General features: G+C 37.4%; 2 protein-coding genes across 2 annotated transcripts; both read left to right on the top strand.

Moving 5' to 3' along the window:
- The first annotated feature begins 640 nt into the window (after positions 1-640).
- On the top strand, positions 641-20,353 carry LOC134672019 (A-kinase anchor protein 9-like). The gene is made up of 16 exons (XM_063529919.1): positions 641-846; positions 1,117-1,510; positions 4,585-4,752; positions 5,992-6,206; positions 6,646-6,871; positions 7,068-7,165; positions 7,247-10,247; positions 10,412-12,112; positions 12,432-12,596; positions 12,904-14,075; positions 14,349-14,600; positions 14,861-14,957; positions 15,167-15,378; positions 16,444-16,560; positions 19,370-19,480; positions 20,174-20,353. The coding sequence occupies exons 1-16, from the start codon at positions 811-813 to the stop codon at positions 20,219-20,221; spliced, it is 8,013 nt and encodes a 2,670-aa protein (XP_063385989.1). The 5' UTR covers positions 641-810; the 3' UTR covers positions 20,222-20,353.
- Positions 17,508-19,118, top strand: LOC134672331 (uncharacterized). The gene has a single exon (XM_063530227.1). The coding sequence runs from the start codon at positions 17,652-17,654 to the stop codon at positions 18,888-18,890; it is 1,239 nt and encodes a 412-aa protein (XP_063386297.1). The 5' UTR covers positions 17,508-17,651; the 3' UTR covers positions 18,891-19,118.
- Positions 20,354-20,809: the final 456 nt, after the last annotated feature.

Below are 20,809 nucleotides of genomic sequence, written 5' to 3'. Positions count from 1 at the left end.
TATGCATATTTTGTACGAAAGATGAGTGTAAGACCTAATGTTTCTTGGAGAAATGTTATCATTAACATTAACTGTATCGACTAGTAGAATAAAATAGCGAGTGTTTATTTTTGGAATTTTTAGTCGGTTCGAGTCCCGTGCGAGGCAAGCGAGTTTTAGAAAATGTTTGAATGCAATGTTTCTTTTTAAAAATAAAGGAATGTTTCCTTTAAATAAAATGAGCCAGCTTAAGGATTTAAGGTAGTTTCCCTCCAGGGCCCGACTTATCTTTCCACCCTGTATAGTAAATCTATAGTTGTAGTAGTAGAAATCGACTTTTCACATCCCTAAAAGAGCACACATACACGTTTTTACGCACACATACACAGACTGGATGCACCAAAAAAGGTAATGCTCTGATTTGAAGTTCATCTTGTCAACAGTATGGTTGTCCTTTTTTGACAAATGGCATTTTTAAAAGAGCGAGGAGAGAGAAGTAATACTAGTTGCTGCGCCGTCCAAGTGAACAGAAAACGTTGGGGTCTTGCAGTGACAGCTCCCTTAGACGCAATCTTTAAATATATTATATCTATGAGCACATCGAAGTTATCTGTGGTTAACTGTCAGTTAAAAAACAATAGCAAAGCGAGCAAAGCAATTCAAATTCCAACGGTGAATAACAATATTTTAAAGAGTGGATTGTTGTTAGGATGTTATAAATTGTTTGTTTAGTTCTATCGTTTGTAATAATTAAGAAGGGAAACGAGTTTCCATGTAAAGTTAGTGTTAAAGTCTATTAATGTTAAAATATAAATTAAGATTGTGTCCACCATGATTCTAAAATGGAAAAGTATTCTCACAAATTGGGTAAGTCAAATCAAAATTCGGTTTTGTTCTTCTTTAGATTCTGATGTCACTCCAGTATGATTGAAACGATTTTTACAAGCTTAAGATATGTTCTCGTAATACATAATCTTTCTTACTTTAACGGTCTGAATAAATATTCGATACAATCGGCTTCCAAATATTTAACCGTTTTTCTCATGAACTAAACTGTCTGAAGCATTTGAAACAATAAAAATTACCTAATGTTTGGTTGCGGAACTTAAAACTAAAATCTACAATATTCATTTTCAGATTAACTGTTACACAAATGAAAACGAAAAAAGAGAGCAAAATATAACTCCTGATAATCTACTCAACATATTCACACACATACACGAAAGTATCAGATTAGATGATTCAAAGTCTTCCAAGTTTGAAGCAAACACAATCCAAGATTTTATTGTTGAAAAATATCCAGGCTTCAAATTTCAAAATGGAACACTGGAGGCGACATGCGAGGAAGAAATTTACATAGTAGCTTCGCTAATGTTATATTTTATCTGTGTGAACTCTAAAAATGCTGAGATTAAAAGAGTCATGTGTAGCAAGCTTAGTGCAGGAGACCAGGAGATTATAATGAAGTTTAGCAAGTGCTTAATGGATTGTTCTCCGATTTTGTACGCAGATGTTGAGGCAGCTATTACAGGTATGTTTATGCCTATTTTCTGCAGTAATTGTATAATTAACATTTACTATGCTTGTATGTTAAATTTAATAAACTGTCTCTGCAATAATCATCTGTCAACATGCTGTGGCCAAATTAAAGGACCCCGGACCTACAGTATGGAAAATGTGGTTTCAGTATAATTGATATGTTATAGATTTCAGAGTCCTTAACAAACTGTTTCCGAGTCTCTTTCAGGGTTTCGATTGATTTTGTACTAGATAACAAAGTATTTTAACTCCTTTAAACTACTTCACGGTATCTGACGGGTCTGGAATTTGGTAAACTCCAATTTGATTTTTGTCAAACCGTGTTAGATAATTTTGTGTGAACCACAAGTTGGTTTTTTCACTTTAGTTTGTGATTGACTAGTGTATTTTATCATTTTAGTTCATAAAAATAAACATGTGTAGCCCTTGAGCCATCCAATATGTTACTTATTTTGGAGTAGTCACCATCTGCTGGAAATAAGATTGCATACAGTTTTATTAGGCAGGTGTCTGGTTTTTTATTCTATAGCCCAGTATTATATAGTCCATTGCTTTCTCCCCATAGCTTAGTTAAGAATCACCCCCTTATACATAAACGTTTACTAAAGTTAACAAGCCGATAATAATAGTTTGTCCCTTTCTGACGTATTGGTATGATGGAAAGGGACAAACAATTATTATCGGCTTGCCAACTTTAGTAAATGTTTATGAATAAGGGGGTAAGAATGTTCATTTCATCAACTCTCGAGAGGCCTTCCACTCTGGCACGTGCTACTTCTGCGTGTGTCCCATGACACGGGCAGTATCCTCTTAGTGTACCTGTTACATCTCATTAAAGTATCGGAAAGGTCTTCTATGTTACAAGATTATTGGGCTTCAAATATTATTTCAAATATCAATTTAACTCTGATTGTGTTAAGGTTGAAAATCAAATGTAGGTAAAAAAAATCCATCCAGGTAAAAATAATTCACCTGGCTTAGATAAATCAGTCCTACATCACAGGTGATCAAACTGATTATTTAAAAAAAATTGTTGAATTAAAGATAAATATACCATAGTGAAATTTTACAAAAGTCCAAATTTGAATACTTAGCAAATTTAAATAAGATCAGTCAAATATTTATCTGTGGCTTTCGATTATAACAGTTCAGCCTAGACAGTACCTATGTCATATTGTCATATTTAAGTAAAAAAAATCCATAAACAACCCACTTCAATCTTTATTACCTTAGCAATAAAATTGATTATTGATTGACGCAAACATGTAAATGACACGCGCCGCCGCGGAAGCAAAAAAAAATCGCCATACGTTCCGGTTCAATAACAAGGGTGGCCAAAATGGCAGGTGCTACTTCCATACCAGCTGTCTGGCTGTTACCATCTGGGCTATGACGTAAGCATTTGTCCCTTTCGTATTAAAAAGAAAGAAAGGATACGATAATTAACGGGATGGTACTAGGGGTTGATTCTAAACGTGTTTATCTAGTTTAGTGGTAAAGGTCGACTAATTAAAGGTTACAAAGGTCAGTCTTCGTTTTGACATTTTGAATGTACCGTAAGATATTAAACAAGATGCTACGTAGGTACAAGTACATTTATTTGCCCTTTTATTATTATTATTTTTTATTATTTATTTACACACATACAAATATCATTACAGGCAGAACCCAATGCGATATTGTTGCAAAAAAGTCAAACATAAACAGACAAACAAAAACAAGTACATATCTATATCTAACAAAACATTTTTTTTTTACATAACATACTAATCTATTCACTATTATAACAAAGAGTTAATAATGCATCTTTTGTGAATTCACTCATCGTACATGAGAATCCCCGAATTATGCCCGCGAGCATTTTTTTATCACCGCACCGATAGCCGTCGGCAGAGCGTTCATCCTTACATCCTAGAATCTAAATGGTCGCGTTCCGTGCGTTTTCACAGGAAATACCACCCGAGAACGCGCCCTGCCGAAGTTGTCAAGAGGAGACTTACGATATAGGGTTTTTCAAAAAAGACTTCAATGGGTCAGCAACGCGCAAGTGGCAGTCCTTCAGTGGCATGCGTCCGTTGGCTATGGTCAGTGGCGGCTTTGCAGTCTTTGCCGCCCTAGGCCCCAGGCCCTGTAGCCGCCCCTTTCTCAGCACCCATCATATTGACTACATTTTGAGTTATTTCTTGTTGTACGTAATGCAGCGAATTCTTTGTCACGATTTGCCGCCCCTAATATCTTGCTGCCCTATAGTTCGTTTTTTTTAGCGTTAGAATTAAGGTAAACAATCTTGATGTGTCTTTTAATTGAAAAACACATTTTAAAAATAAGTTACGGCAAATATGTAACAATTATGAATCTAATACGATCATTTATATTCTTCTGCTTTCATAAGTAATAGTTTTTGATTTTTAAAAAGCGTTTTTCAATTAAAAGACATGTCAAGATTGCTTACCTTCTTGCAAGTTCTTTCTAATGCTATAAAAAACGAACTATAGGCCCGGGCCTACTCAGCCTTAGGGCAAATCCGCCACTGGCTATGGTACCGTTCATCAGCCCACTCCAAGCCTTATACATGAATACTGCTCATTTCACAGTTAACATTAAACGTGTATTCGTAGGATCGGTTAAATACCGTTAAATTTAAATAATGTCCTCGTCAATAATATCCATTTATTACGAGAACCAATGACGTCATCCCTGCAGGAGTTTGTAAAAGGTGCGGTTATTTTTAGAAAACTGGTTTTCGAGTCGGCGGGGACCCGCACCTTAATGTTTGGCGGGAAAGGATTAAAGAAGTATAAGAAACGTGGAGGACTTTGAATATCTCGCCGTTTGAAACATAAATCACGTTGGGGGGGAGAGGTGTAAGGACACCTCACGTGTATTATTTTACAGTGAACGAAACTAAAAAATACCTACCACATCCCCTAGGTCGACTATCGAACCTCGCGTGATTTGTGCACAAGCCCTAAGCAATCGATCCACTTTTAGGTACATTAGTAACTCCCATTTATTTCGCGATTCACATGCATTAAAAGTTAAAACACAAGGTTTAATTGTTTTCAGAGGCGTGTGGACCAGACGCTTCAACCACGGTGGCAGAGACGCCACCCGCGCTCCGTTCGCTGCACGGCGAAGTACGAAGACTACAGGCCGCGTTAGACGCTGAGCGTTTTGACCGCAACTACTTGCAAGAGGAACTATGTAGAACTAACTTGAAGTTGGAGAAACTGGGTAGGTGATACCAGACCTGCTAGCACGAGTTGCGTTCTCGCGCGCGCCTCCATACTTCTACCACAGGGCGGACACGCCATACATCAAAACTCGTTTGCGTGTATATGTGTGAACGGCACGTCTGTACACGCGTCATTGTGTGAGTAAGTCGCTTAGGGCTACTATTTACATGTTTTTGAGTTCACGGAGCGTTATCGTTGTACTCGTAACGTATATATCGAACATTTTTATTCCTAAAATTAAAGAAACAAACTTAATTTACAAGATGGTATTTTCTCCTAGATCCTTGCTATAATAAACTGTTCTATTCACAGGTCACAGCTAATATTATTTGAACGTATATGCGAACCCACCCGTAACCCGTAAAGGCCGTAAAATATTACGTAAAGTATGGTGCGGCAATAAATTACCAAAAATGTCATGTCGAATTGTCGATACACAATTAGCGTGGACTAAATATAAATAATTACAAAACGCTACTTTTTAATATATGTATAATAAAAATAAATGTTCTTTATTTCGTGAATTTGAAAAACAACCATATATCGCAAAATACATCGGCATTTTGAACGTTGCGTCATCGCGCCGCGGCGTTGCTAGCCGAACTGAGAGTATGTCAGGAGTCCGTCAGAGCTCAGTCGCGGGGCGAGGTAATCCGAGTCGGGGCGGGGCGGTGCGTGTCCGTTCTGTATGATAATACTATTACTTATTCTGTCCTTCTACCGCGACTTCAAGTATGGACTCGCGTGCGAGAACGCAACTCATGCCAGCTAGTCAGATGTCTTGTGCAGAGTGACTTTATTGTGCTATTGGCCTTTATCTTTTCGAGCGATGGCGCCATACCTTTGGCCTACTCTCGAGTAGATAGCTATACTTTTTGACATTTAACACATATCAGTGAAGGAATCAGGATCAAAGTCAAATGGCGTTCTAAAAGTTTTAATCATTTCAGACAGTAATTTTTTTTTCTACAGGTCTTGCATATTTTATTCCTGTCTGTGTGCCACTTACTGGCAAAAGGCCTCCTCCAACCTTGTCCATTCCTCTATATCCTTGGCAACTCTCGTCCATGTGCTTCCTGCTATGGCTTTGATGTCGTCCGCCCATCTTCTAAAGCATTGCTTACTTTGTCATAAATCACAGCCTACGTAACTTTATTTAATTTTGCCTAATTGAGTTTTCGTAAAAGTGATGTTATCTTTTGTCACTAACAAAATTCCTTGCCATTCCTAATTTCAGCAAAAGTAAAAGAGCAATACAAGCTCGAGATCGTGAACCTCAAAGCGAAGATATCGCTATGCTGCGGTGAGAAGCGAGAGGCTCGTAGGGAAGCCCGAGTGGATGAGTTCATAGCGCGACTGCAGCGGCAGCTACAGGATATAGAGACACGGTTGGAAGACACCCTAAGCCAGTTGGAGGATGTTCAGCAAGAACGGGACACTTATAAACAGAAGGTTTGTATTGTTACATGTACCAATAGTCGAATATCATGCTCTAATTTTACATAAATTGGGATAAAGGCTCCAACACACAAAAATCTGCAGTAAAACAAAAATGACATTTATTTTTATGCCAAATTATGCCAAACCACGAATTTTAGTTAAATTGAAGATATATCATGATTTTGCGGAAGAAAATCGCGAGCCATTACGACCAAATGTATTGTGACAAATTGACAATTCTACGATGTAAATAAAGTGGCAACGTACCAACAGCATATATGGCTGCGTTCCAACCAGAGATGTGGATGTAATGATTCTATTGGTTCTTAACAAACGCATCCGGCGCTACCTATGGTGGAAACGCGGCTTAAATCCTCAGATGCTTTTACAAAAAATTGGTAACCTTAAAATTTCATTTCAAAAATGCCTTATGTCTCTATCTATCTTCCAGATTACTGACTTAAAGCAAGAACGGGACAAATGGCTGTCTCTCAGCCAGCAAGAAGCCGACAGGGCCGGCCAGCTGGCCGACCAGCTGGACGCCGAACGTCGCACCGTAGCGACTCTCAGAGACCTAGTCTCCGAGCTGAGGCAGCATAATCGCAATAACGGATTGGACTCCAGTATGCTGGAGTGTGACGACCCTGATACTAGTATACAGTCGTTCAGTAATTTATGTGAGTTGACCTTTATTACTTACATGTACCTCATTATCTTAAGCCTTGTGACATAAACATAAGATTTGACTTGGCTGCTATTACTCTATGCAACTTTGCATTGCATAAACAAAATTTTAAATGTTTCATATGTATACAGCATCAAACTTTTAACTATAATAACCTAAATCTTGAATTTACTTTTTATTTATTTCAGCTGTGTGTAATGAAATTTGTGCAAATGTAATTGAGGTGCAGCTAGGGGAAGAAAGGGCGAAAATTGAAGTTTTAAAGCATCAAATCCAGAGTTTGCAGGTATATTTCATAAAAAAAAATATATAACTTTATTTGAATGATCTACTTCCTTGAGTCTGATCATTAAACTCTATTTTACAGGAACAACTCACCAAAGCCAATCAGAACTTTGAATCTGAAAAAATGGCTCTTGAGGCGGTTTTAAATGAAAAAGACACTAATATTAATAATCTAAAACAACGCGTTGATGAAGAGATCGAGGAAAAACTTAATTTAAAGAGTAAAAGCGAAGGAGAAATTGACCAATTAAACAAAAAGATAGTAGACATGTCACAGCAAATAAAATACTTAGAAGAAAATTCGAAACAAGAACTAGAACAGAAAATTCAAGAATTACAATTATTGCAGAAGCAATTTGTAAATGAAACTGAAAAATTTGACGAAAAGATCAAAAACCTTCAGAAAGAGATTAAAGGACAAAATAAACTGAAAAAGCAATGTGATGAAGAAATCTTGCAATTAAACACTAGGATAGTTGATATCTTACAGACATTGAACGACGTAGAGAATATTTCAAAACGTACATTGGCAGAAAAAGAACAAGAAATAAGAGCTCTGAAACAGACATTCACAGAAGAAACCGAGAAAACTAGTAATAAAATTACAAATCTTCAAGCAGAGATGGAAGAACAAAAATGTTTAAAAATACAATTCGAACAAGATATTGTTGTACTAAACAATATAATAGTTGAAATTTCGCAGAATTTAAAGTATACAGAGGAAAAGTCAAAACATCAACTAGAAGAAAAAGAACAAGTTATACACACACTAAAGCAGCAACTGGCAGACGAGACCCAGAAATCCAGTAATTTGACTAACAAACTCCAAGAAGAGTTAAAAGAACAAATATACTTAGAAACTCGCTGCGAGGAAGATATCGTAGAATTGAATAATAAAATTGTTAAAATGTCACAGGAAATAAAGGACATGGACGAAAATTCAAAACATCTTCTGAAAGAAAAGGAAGAAGCAATCCAAACAATACAGCAGAAATTATCAGATGAGATGCAGAAATCAAGTAACATTATCAAGGAACTCCAAGAACAGTTAAAGGAGGAACATAACTTAAAAACACAACGAGAGCAAGAAATTGTTGAGTTGAACAATGAAATAATTGCAATGAAACAGACAATAAAAATGATAGAAGAAAACTCGAAGCACCTACTAGAAGAAAAGGAACGTGCAATTCATACACTTCAGCAGCAATATTTAGAGGAGACAAAGAAATGTAGTAACTTAGTTACGAAACTGCAGGAAGAGTTGAAAGAACATAACAACTTAAAAACACGCTACGAGCAAAATATCGTTGAATTAAACCGTAAAATAGTGGATATGTCAGAACAATTAAAAAATGTAGAAGAAAAATCTCAGCTAACATTAGAAACAAAGGAACAAGTTATTCTGGAACTACAACAGCAATATTCAGATGAGACGAAAAAATATCTTGAACTTCAAGAAGAGCTAAGACAGCAAAAGAGCTTACAAGTACGCAGCGATCAAGAAATCGTGGAACTAAACAATAAATTAGTTGAGGTGTCACAAACAATGAAGAACATTGAGGAACGTTCAAAAGTTGTGATAGAGGAAAAAGAACAAGAAATTAAGTTGTTGCAGGAACAATATGCAATTGAAATTAAGAAAACTAAAGACTTGATTTCAGATTTTCGAGAGGAGATAAAAGAACAAAATTACTTTAAAACTCAATGTGAACAAGATATAGTTCAACTGAACACTAAGATACTTGAATTGACACAAACAATAAAGAATCTAGAGGAAAGATCAATGCATACGCTTCATGCAAAAGAACAAGAAATACAATCTGTTCAACAAGAATTTGAAGAGGAAATAAAAAAAATTGAAATTAAGAACAAAATTCTTGAAATCGAGATTTTGGAAGCAAGCAACAGTAAAAAAGCTTGTGATCAAGACATCGTCATTTTAAATAATAAAATAGATGAATTATCAAAAGAAATAAAAGTTAAAGAAGAGAGTTCAAAATTAGCTCTTGAGGAAAAAGAACAAGAAAAATGTATACTGCAACAGAAACTTGCAGAACAAACTGATCAATCGGAATTCATAATTAAAAACCTTAATAAAGAACTCGAGGTTGAAAAAGAAGCCCAGTTAAGTGTAAAAGAACAATTTCAGAGACAATTGCAAGAAAAGAATACCTTTATTGAGAAACTGGACCAAGAAGTACAACACTTAACTGCTTGTGTATCAAGTCTTGAAGAAAGATGTCAAAAGATTATTGAGGACAACCGCAAAGAGGTTCAGTCACTGAATCAGGAAATCGACAGGTTATATAATAAGGCCGTCGAAAAATCACAAGCTATTAACGATTTAGAGGAATATTCAAGACTAACGCTACAAGAAAAAGTGCAAGAAATACAGACCCAGTATCAGCAATTTTCAGCTGAGCGAGACAAGTCAGAAAATATCATTAAGAATCTCAAGATAGAGCTGGAAGCTGAAAAATATGCACAGTTAAAGTTAAAAGAAGATTTCGACAATCGCATAATGAAACTAAATGAAAAAGTTTTAAACCGAAATAATGAGTTAGTAGAATTACAAAACAATATTATTCAGAAGAGTGAATTGATCGAAGTGATACAGTCAGATTTAAGACGAGAAAAGGAATTGAGGGATGAACTATCCAATACATGCAATCATCAACTGTCCTCACTGAATGAACAGAAAGTATCAATTGAAACTGATCTTCAGCAAAAGTTGCATGAGATTCAAGAGTTAAAAAAACAAATCCTGGAAAAAGAAGTGTTAACAGATAAATTAAACAAGGAAAAAGAAAATTTAAGCACTTCTACCTCAAACTTAGAAGAAAAATGTAGACATCGTGATGGTATAATAAAAGAGAAACAGAAAGAAATTGAATTTCTCAACGACGTTTATCAGAAAGAGCAAGAAAAACTCAATCATAAAATTGACGAGCGTAATGCATCAATAAAGTCCTTGCAAATGCGATTGCAAAATGAAATCGAGTACAAAATACAACTGCAGGATGAACTTTCTGAGCTAAAATCATCGAAGCTATCTTTAACCGAGGAGCTCCATACAGCAAAGAGTAAGTTGATTTGTTTAACTTTTGTTACTTGCTATGAATACATATAATTTTTAGCATCACATTTCAGATATTGAATCATTTGTATAATTGATTGTTCGGTTAGTGTTATTAAATTATTTAGCTGCCTTATATTCTTCTTTTACAAATAGTAAATGTGTTTTCAGTTCTACTGAAAGATTATGAAGAAAAGACACTGAAATGGGAGAAACAGAAAAATAGTATGAAAGAACAAATACATTCAATAACTAAAAAGGTAGAAAAACTTGAAGAAGAGAAGTCTATGCTGGTAAAGGAAATTGAAGTTATTAAGGAGATTCAAACTGGCGAGGCGAAAGATCTCGAAGAAAAAATAATAATCTTGGAGAAACAGAAGATAGAAATGGAGAACAAAATTCAGATGAATATTGTAGAGGTAAAGAAACTTGACAATGAGAAAATATTGTTATTAAACGAGGTAGACACACTTATGACTGCACAAATCGAGGCAACAAAGAAACACGAAGAAAAATTAATTATGTGGGAAAAACAAAAGACTGAATTAGATGAACAAGTGCAGGTCAATGTCCTCAAAGCGGAAAAGATTAAAGATGAAAAGATTAAATTATTGAACGAAATTGAAAAGCTTAAAGAAGTGCAAATTGAAGAGTTAAAGAATCATGAAGAAAAGACAATTATGTGGGAAAAACAGAAAATTGAATTACAAGAACGGGTGCAAGCTAAAGTCCTAAACGTGGAAAACCTTGAAGACGAAAAAAATAAATTATTGACTGAGATTGAAAAGCTTAAAGAAGTACACATTGATGAATCTAAGAATCGTGAAGAAAAAATGATCGTGTTAGAAAAACAGACTAATGAATTGGAAGCACAAATTGAGGCCAACAGTGTTACTATCGGGAAACTCGAAGATGAAAAAACGTCATTAATAAATCAGATTGAAGTTATAAAGGTGGCTCAAATGGAAGAGATAAGACATCATGAAGAGAAGACCGCTACATGGGAGAACGAGAAGAGGGGCTTAAACGAGATAATTCAATCCAATTTTGTAAAAGTCAACAATCTGGAAGTTGAAAAAGTTATGTTGTTAAAGCAAATAGAAAATCTTCAGACATCACGAACAGAAGAGACAAAGTCTCGAGAAGAAAATGCGCTTAATATTAACAAACTCGAAGAAGAAAAGGCATTATTATCAAAGGAGTTAGAAGATCTTAAAACAGTTCGAAGTGAAGACGCAAAGAATTATGAAGAAAATAAGCTGACCTGGGAGAAACAGAAGGTGGAATCATATGAACAAATACAAGCATTAAACGTAAAGGTTGAGCAACTTGAAGATGAGAAAGCGATGTTACTAAAGGAAATGGAAGCATTGAAGACCCTACAAGCAAATGAGGCGAAGGAATATAAAGAGAACATGTTGGCATTGGAGAAACAAACTAATGAATTGAAAGTCCAAATACAAGAGCACAATGTTAAGATCGAGAAACTTGAAGATGAAAAAACGGCTCTGTTGAAAGAGATGGATGTAGTTAAAACAGCACAAAGTGAAGAAGCAAAGGTTTATAAAGAAAATATGCTTATACTGAACAAACTGATACACGATATGAAGGAGCAAATAGAGGATAGTGATCTGAATATAGAAAAACTGCAAGAGGAAAAAGAAATGTTATTAAAGGAGAGGGAAACACTCAAGACCGTTGAAAGTGGGGAAATGATAGATCGCGAAAAAAACGCACTATTGTGGGTGAAGGAAAAGACGGAATTGGACGAAAAATTGCGGGAAAATATACTTAAGATTGAGAAGCTTCAAGAAGAAAAGGAGGAAATGACCAAGAAGATAGAGGAACTTGTAGGGACACAAACATATGCATGTAAGTTAGCAATTTCGTTTCTTGAAATCAGATCTGAACATGTAATATTTACATTATTGCATTTGTCTTGTCACTTGTCGTGGTGTCGCTCTCATAAGTCTCTGTAAACTGGTTTATTATGGCATTGAAATTGTTCATGAAGCATTTTGTGGTACCTATAAGCCCTATCCACCAAGGTTCATAATTTCATTTAACAAACTGCTACTAGAGTCTGCTGCTTTAATCATGCTAGGAAATAGTTGATCCACCCATCTACCCTTTGTGATATTGAATGGTTTGTTTTATTTTCTGTGACATTAAATATATGAATTGATTTCAGGCTTCAAACAGGAACACGAAGAAAAAATACAAACTTTGGAGAAACAAGAGATTGAACTGAAGGAACAAATGAAGGCTGATGCTCTAAAGGTTGAATTGCTTGAACAAGAGAAGACAATGCTTTTGAAGGAGCTCAAAGCGCTTAAGGAAGCTCAAAAGGAGATGTGTAAGTTAACACTGTGGTTAAAGAACAAATTATAATTTAAATAATTTTTAATAAGTAGTCTGTTGCTTTCTTTAATTATCATGGCTATTCCATTCTATTGCTATTGGTTCCATTGCTATTGGTTTGCTATTCCATATTTGATATAATTATTTTTTAAAAATTGTCATATCTAACCATTCTAACCGATACTCAGAAACATCACTTGCCTTTGTTGCTGCAATTTAACACCACAATTGTAATAACAGAAAAAAACTTATCTATAGATTTATAAAGTGACTTTACTAATATTTAAAATAACCTGTTTCAGTGACCGCAGCATCACAAGAAAAAATTACCGGAACTAAAAATAGCAGCTGGGAAAGGGAAATCCAAGGCATGCATCAGGTAGATACCACAACATCTGATCTTGCTCACTCTTCCATGGAAAGTCTCAAAACTATATCGGACTTAGAAAAGATCATTCAGGATAAGAACCGAAAAATAACCTCCATGCAGATAGAAATCTCTTACATCAAGTCCATGATGGCCGAGTCCGGGCTCAAGCTCATTGATGTCACTAAAGAGTTAGAGGTTAGTAAGGATACTTGTCAAGAACTGTCCTCGCAGCTGAAGAAAATAGCTAACCAGAAGAACGAAGAGATATCTGAGCTCAAGCGACAAGTTGCGAAAATGAGCGCTACAGAAAACCGCGCCAGTCAAATCATCAAGCTATCGGCTAAATATCAAGCCATGATACTCAAGAGGATTGCAGAAATTAAGTCCAGCGCAGTATTAAAGGAGTTGACCAATTTCGGCAACCAGCAGTCCAACGGGGACGAACTACGGCGAAGCATCGGCTCCGTAACTATGGAGGATTTAGAAAACTTCCTAGAAACTACTGATAGGCATCTGAAGCGGTGTTCAGAGAAGCAAATGACGCTGCAAAAGGACCGAGACCGGCTGTCAGAAGTCAATAGAATAAACGAATCCGAGATAATCAACATGAAGAAGTTCTTAACGGAGATGTCCGTTAGTTTTAGAACGTTTACTACTGTTAAAGAAGTTTATAATCAGAAGTTGTCTAAGATCGTGTCCCTACAGCGGACAGTAAGACGGGACATATTAAGTTTAGATGGAAGGATAACGGAAGCTACTATGTGTAAATTAGAACGCGGATACGCCGCGGTGATGCAGGATCTTTCAGAGTGTGCAATGAATTTGGAACGCTGGGTGGACCGTAGCGTGAGCAGAATGCTTTCCGCGGAGAAAATAAACCAAGCATTCACCAGCGACTTAGAACAGGCCTCGCTCTCCACGAATAACTATCAGAATGCAGCCGTGGAAGTGCAGTTAAGTGAATTAGAAAACTCTTTCCAAAAGCTTCTAGCAGAAATTGGCAGAGCGCAGAAAGGAGAGGGTGCAAGGAGCGCCCAAGAGGTCACTATTATGGAAGTCCGCGCCGAATACGAGGACAAACTCAACAGAATGAAGGCTAAAATGGTCAGTATCGCCCCCGTTGTGTTAATCATATTAAGCTATCAGGTAGTGTGGTGGTTCTATCTACATATTCTACATTCGGAATCGTGAAATGTGGCTTGTTTGTTTTTGCTTGTTTTTTTTAAATAAATTATTTATTGAATGGTTTGTTTTATTTCCTGTGTCGTAGTGTAGTTGCTTGAAGCGTGGAAACAAGGTAATAATCTTTTTTGATGCATGTGCTTGCATGCTTGTCACTCTAAATCTTACATGCGATAAAGTGTTTTTAATTTTCAGAAAGAGCTGTTCCACGAAGAGATGGGTAGACTGAAGCAAAAACAAGCGGACGAGATAGCTATACTTGAGAGAGAATTGGTGAAATGTAAAGAGAAGATGGCAGAGTCGAGTAAAGCGTATGAGGAGCATATTCGGGCGCTGACGACAGAGTTGTGGAGTGTGGGAGAGAAGTTTTTGGTGAAGCAAGAGGAAGCTGATTGGTTGAGGAAGAAGCAGTCAGGATCGCTTATGTCTTTGCAGCATGTGCATTCGGTAAGTACAGTTATAGTCTGTCGATTCGTAGCAGGCCGGTTCAGTTCGGGAACGAGAACGAGTCTGGCTTGGGGCCAGTTACAAGTCCACAGACTATATCTACAGTCTGTCCGAAAATTTATTTGTAAACTTGAATGTTGATGTTGCCGTTTTATTTAGTCGTGGCAACTACGAAAAAATCCCATTAAATATATACTTACATTGATAAAGCAAAAACGGTATTTTTGCATAGTTTGATGAGATTTTCTGTGACTTTGCAGTCCGGGCTACATACTCACGGGCATGGACAAGAAATGTTTGGACGGCCATCAGATACGCATTCTCTGCGATCTCTCCCTGTTCACAATAAGAAAACAGGTATGATACATGACACAGAATCAGATACATTGGAAATTTAAACTGTTACTGGATCATTATTTTACGTAGTTTTTTTATTAAGCTTCTTATGGACTAAACGGTCTTCATGATCACTCTAACTAATACATAAACAAATAATGGAAAATGTTTTGAGGGCCTCTGGCTGTTTTTAGGATGGAACTATAGTACCGTAAACTCTTATCTTACAGAGGGGCGCGGTCTCCACATGTCGGACGAAGAAGGCGAGGTGTTCGACAACCGCTTCCTCAAGGAGCTGGCCGCGACGCCGCGCGCCTCGCTCGCGCCCGGCCAGCGCCTCTCCGAGCTGAAGCGACGCAACTCGCTCGTGCCGCCGCATCTCAAGAGCTCCTATCCTGCCGAAATGCAGTTCGCGCCAACCTTGGATGAAGAGGATATTAAGGTATTTCTATGACTTGTGGTCCAGGGAAAGGTTGAGGGTACCAGGCCACGAGGAAGATCGCCTATGAGGTGGACTGACCAGATAAAAGCGGCAGTAAATGGTTCATCATCCCTACATGAATGCACGAGGAAGGCGGCCTTCAGAGAAGAGTGGCGACGTGTTGTGAAGCTTGCCACCAACACCCGAAGTGATGACCACGACCACTCTGACAAGATTGATACCGACGAAGAAGAAGTATTCAAACAGCTAAGGGTGGTATTACAGAATAAGTAAGTAAACCGTACAGAAAGGACACTTCCTACAACCGAACCGAAGTTTCAAGAATCATGATATCCCTTTCTAGCTTATGGCGTAGCCATTTCGGCTATTTGGGGTTGTCTAATTTCAAGTCATAATTTTGTCTGTGGTCGTGCACGCAAAGGAACAAGTTGTGTCAACCCTTTAAATTGCTCGGAGCAATACTGAGCCGAACGGAGCCGAGTTTACCCGAAGTCAGGAGTGTCTCTCCACTGGTGGTATTCCACCTGTCCATTTTTTTTGTCCAATCTGTATTTTGTCTCACATTTTGCTTAATGAGAGTGAGACGCAATGACATTCGACGAAAGAAATTGGATAAATGGAATAATACCGCATCATAATATCGTTTTTCGTCGGGGGTTCTAACCCACATTTACTTTTAAGTCTATAGTTCGTTTTTTTAGCATGTGAAAAAAGGTACCTCGGGACGTGCCTTTTTATTGAAAAACACTTGAAAAATAAGTCACGGCAAATAGTCTTCTTCTTATTTATTTATTTAAACTTTATTGCACAACTTATATACAACAATGTACAAATGGCGGACTTAATGCCAAATGGCAATTAATGTAACAATTATGAATCATATACGATTATTTACATTGTTTTGCTTTCATAAGTAATAGTTACTGATTTTTAAAAGTGTTTTGCAATCAAGACACGTCAAGATTGCTTACCTTCTTTCTAATGCTTAAAAAAACGAACTATGTACCTATAGCTCTGCAACCAATCATAACCGGCATTAACATTTTTTGTTAATTTTGTTTTCAGTGTGCCAGCACTAGCTTCTCGATGGGCCGACAGCAGAGGAAGGAAGTAGGCATCACCGCCTACAAGAAGCCCGGGCCGCCCACGCCGAGCAAGCAGGCCGGCCGCCTCTCCGCCACGGTATGCCTGTTCATACATTAGCCCTTAGGAATTGGCCTATGATGCATGTTATCTCATAAGTTAGTGTTAAGTATATTGCTATACCCTTACAGGGTTCATGTGGAACTGTACTAGTAGTTTTTAAGAACTGTGTGAGTGCAATAAACAATTCTGATTCTGGTTCACGTATGTTAAATTAGCTTTTGCGACTTCGTCTGCGTGGAATTAGTCACAGCAGCTAAAGTAGGTATAGCGCCTGGATAATGCTAATAGCAATCATTCAATTCGCGAATTGCTTACTTCAATTATTAGACAATTTACTAGCTCTTTCAATTCCACCCCCCTTTGCAGTCTCTTCAGGGATTATTTCCGACATAAAAACTATCCTATGTCCTTCCCCGGGACTCGAACTATTTTTATACCAAATTTCAACTAAATCGGTTCATCGGCTAAAGCGTGAAGAGGTAACAGACAGACACTTTCCCCTCTATAATATCAGTATGGATTGGTCACGGAATATCAAAATAACAGCTCGTGTGTATGTGCCTTGCCTAATGCCAAAGAGAATAGTGTATAGACGGATTGTCAAAGTAAATTATGTAGCCACTAAATTTACTGCCATCTTTCGACAGAACATAAAACTGTTAGAACTCCATTTGACTTTGATCCTTATTCTCTCTGATATGTGTTAACTTATTAAATATTAATCTACGCCATCTACTCGACTACACGCCAAAGGTATGGTGCAATCTTTTCGAGCGTTGGCGCCTTGCCTTCAGCCTACTCTCGAGTAGATGGCGTTAATATTAATATTTAATAAGTTGACACATTAGTGATAGAATAAGATCAAAGTCAAATGGCGTTCTAACAGTTTTAATCATAAAGATGGCAGTAAATGTACTGCAGCTACATAATTATATATAACATAATTATATTAATAGAATGTTCTGACGATCGCCGTCGTGGGCGGTCGTGTCATCTAAAATTCTGAATTTATTTTAAATAACAAATATTGTGTAACTGTGTCAAACCAACATCAGCACTTTTCAATAACTGTGAATTGTACACGTTTTGCAAATCAAAGTGTGTAATGGGGACAAAATTACGCAAACATGGCAGACGCATTTAATAGAAGTTCTAGGACTGTAAGGACCCCTCCTCCCGAAGGAAGACCTATGAAAACGGACCCGATTGTGCCTTCTCCAGCACACACAGCGCAGCCCGCGTCGGTTGATGTGGTGTCGACCAGTGAAATCCAAGGTTGGCTATCCTCGATAGAACAATGTTTGAACGAAATATGCACCATTGCCAATGAAGGAAAACTAAATGCGGACCAGAAGCTAAGAATAAATAAAATAAGCAGGAATGTGGCAGGTGGAGTGTCCCAGCTCGCCGTGCAGTACCAGGCAGTCAAGCAGCAAATTTTAGTCAACAATGCCCATCTTAAAGCTTTGTCCGAGCAGAACAACATTCGAGAACAAATCAAGGAGCTGCAGCTCAGTCTACAAGTTGCCCCTAAAATAGAGACAAAAGTATCTTTCGCCGACAAAGTGAGAACAGGTAACAACTCATCTGTAGTACCTATCAAGACCAACTCTATTGTAATTTACCCTACGGAGAAGGACAAGTCTAGCGAGGACACCAAAAAACTTGTACAGGACCTGATAAAACCCGAAGCCCTTAAACTACATGTTCGCGGAATGAGAAAAACGAAAAACGGAGGCGTTATTATAAATACCGACCGCAAGGACGACCTAGAAAAGTTAAAAGCATCCCAGCAGCTTCAAAAATCGGGATTGAAATTGGAAGAAACTACCAAAAGGAGACCCAAAATTATCTTGTTAAGCGTTCCCTCGAATATCACAGAAAATGAGGTATTTGATTGCATTTATGAACAAAATATTGTAGATCAGCATCCAAATATTTCTAGAGAAACTTTTATGAGCTCGATCAAGCTAAGCCATAAATCTGGCAAAAAGGACCTAGCCACATGCAATTATATATTAGAGTGCTCAGCCGAAGTAAGACGGACACTCATTCAACAACAGCGCGTATTCATCAACTGGACTTCCTGCCCTGCACGAGATTACACTCTCTTGACTAGATGTTACAAATGCCAACTCTACGGACACTCTGCCAAGTACTGCAGGGAAGCTGAATCCACATGCAGTCACTGCGGATTATCAGGACACACCATCAAAGAATGCACCAAACTGTCTGAACATCCGAATTGCGCTACGTGTATGCGTTTCAAAAAACCATCAGACCACAAAACCGGAGATGAGCAGTGCCCAGCGAAAAAAAGTGCCCAAATAAGACATTTAAATAACATAGACTATGAGGGCCCCTAAAACGCCTCACTACGTATCTCTAAAAAACTACCTATTTTGTTATTTATATTGTCAAAGTTGAAACGTTTTAATTCACTGTTATTTACCTATGTTTCTTGTACTAATATCATATTTATTGTTTTAGCACAATAAGCACCTAACTTACACTACATTGACCTAATAACACGAAATACCTAAGATACAAGTATTAAGTTACTTAGTTTAGGTATTGATGTTAAATAATGTTAGAGCCAGTTACAATAATTGCTTACAAGATCTTTTATTTTATGTTTACTTTTCTAAACCACTGTGATTGTACATTTATAATATTTAAGTAACTATTTAAGCGTATTATGATTGTTTTAATTTTTGGATATTTTTCAATGAAATAAATTTTATCTTATCTTATCTTATCTTAATTTACCATGACAGTAACTCTTTATTTTAAATTCTCTTTGCTAATGCGTAACTGTCTATTTAAATACCTATCCTATTGTCAGGATTGCGAGCTCCGCGAGTCCCTGCGAGTGGAGGCGGACCCGGGCCGCAAGACGAGCACGCCGTCGCGGATCCGGTCGCTGTTCCGCTCCAACAGAAATGATACTGATGCGGTATGTAGCCCCTTGAATATTGAAATTCGGGCCCTTTTCTATAGTCAGTATTACTGCAACGTTCTGCCGCACGAGTGCAGCACTACATTATTTAGTAAACCATAGAGTAACTTACACATACTCGGCCTTAAACAGTTTTTTGACAAGTTATCACAAATCAAGGTGGTTTGTTTACAGGTGGCCTACCGCGAAACGCGAAAATCGAAATTTCGTTATCTGCCTCTACCGATCGAATAAGCACGAGTGATAGAGAGGCAGAAACCGAACTTTTAATATTCGTGATTCGCGGTAGGCCCTGTGATAGCGCTTGTGATGCCCTCTACGCGGAGTTTTGCGTAATATCCCCTATTGACAAAGTTGGCTTGCCAGAGTAAAACTCCTCTAAGCAGGTGCTGCCCTCTGCAGTTCAGGTACACTTAGATCGCTAATTTCGTGGCCTACATAAAAAATATTATGGCAATATTGTTTTAAAGCAGCGGTCGGCAACCTTTTAGCAACCAAGAGCCACATGTAGTTAACAAAGTTGACGCGGGCCGCACTTTGTTAATTTTTATGACTTTATCAGACATTGTCGTTTATCAATATTACATACAAAATAGCCTGGGTGGCTCGCGGGCCGCCTGTTGCCGACCGCTGTTTTAAAGTATGCTGCATAAAATAAACCAAAGCTACATTGAATATTTCCTTTTTCAGGTAACGCCTCGCAGTCGAAGATTTAGTAGTATTTTCAGAAAGAAATAATGACTACTGTGATTTGTGTTTTAATAACCAGTGCCTATTAATGTCGGTTATTAATCTTATTAATATAATGTCGGTTAATAATAATTATATGATTATAATGCAATTTTATTAAATTATTGACATTTCTAACAAGCTGTTGTTATTTTTGGACAAGTAAATTTGATATTTTTAACCCTTTGAACTAAGAAAGCTTTAACCCTCTTCCAGGCATAGTACAATTTATCGACCACATACGCGCCAATAAAATTTAAGGCTCATTAGACTGGACATTCGAGAAATGTGACATGTCTTCAAATTAATCATCAAAGCTGGATTGATTGGAATATATTTGGATTTTTTGGGAAAACCTTGTAGATTGGTGCGGCCAAGAAAAGGGTTAAACCGTCATGAGTTGTATAGAAGAATATGCAAAGTACGCGTACAGTCGCCATCAGATATATCGGAGCGGCCAAGGTGTTCACAAATATCTGAACACGGCTCTATTGTCAAGGCGCAAGGGTATTGTTGGAGTGCGCGTTCAGATATTGTGAACATCTTGGCCGCTCCGATATATCTGATGGCGACTGTACAAGCGTAGAGGCGTGCACT

The sequence above is a fragment of the Cydia fagiglandana genome, chromosome 16, assembly GCF_963556715.1.
Source record: "Cydia fagiglandana chromosome 16, ilCydFagi1.1, whole genome shotgun sequence".
In the NCBI taxonomy this organism is placed as follows: domain Eukaryota; kingdom Metazoa; phylum Arthropoda; class Insecta; order Lepidoptera; family Tortricidae; genus Cydia; species Cydia fagiglandana.
This window is presented reverse-complemented; position numbering and strand designations above follow the sequence as displayed.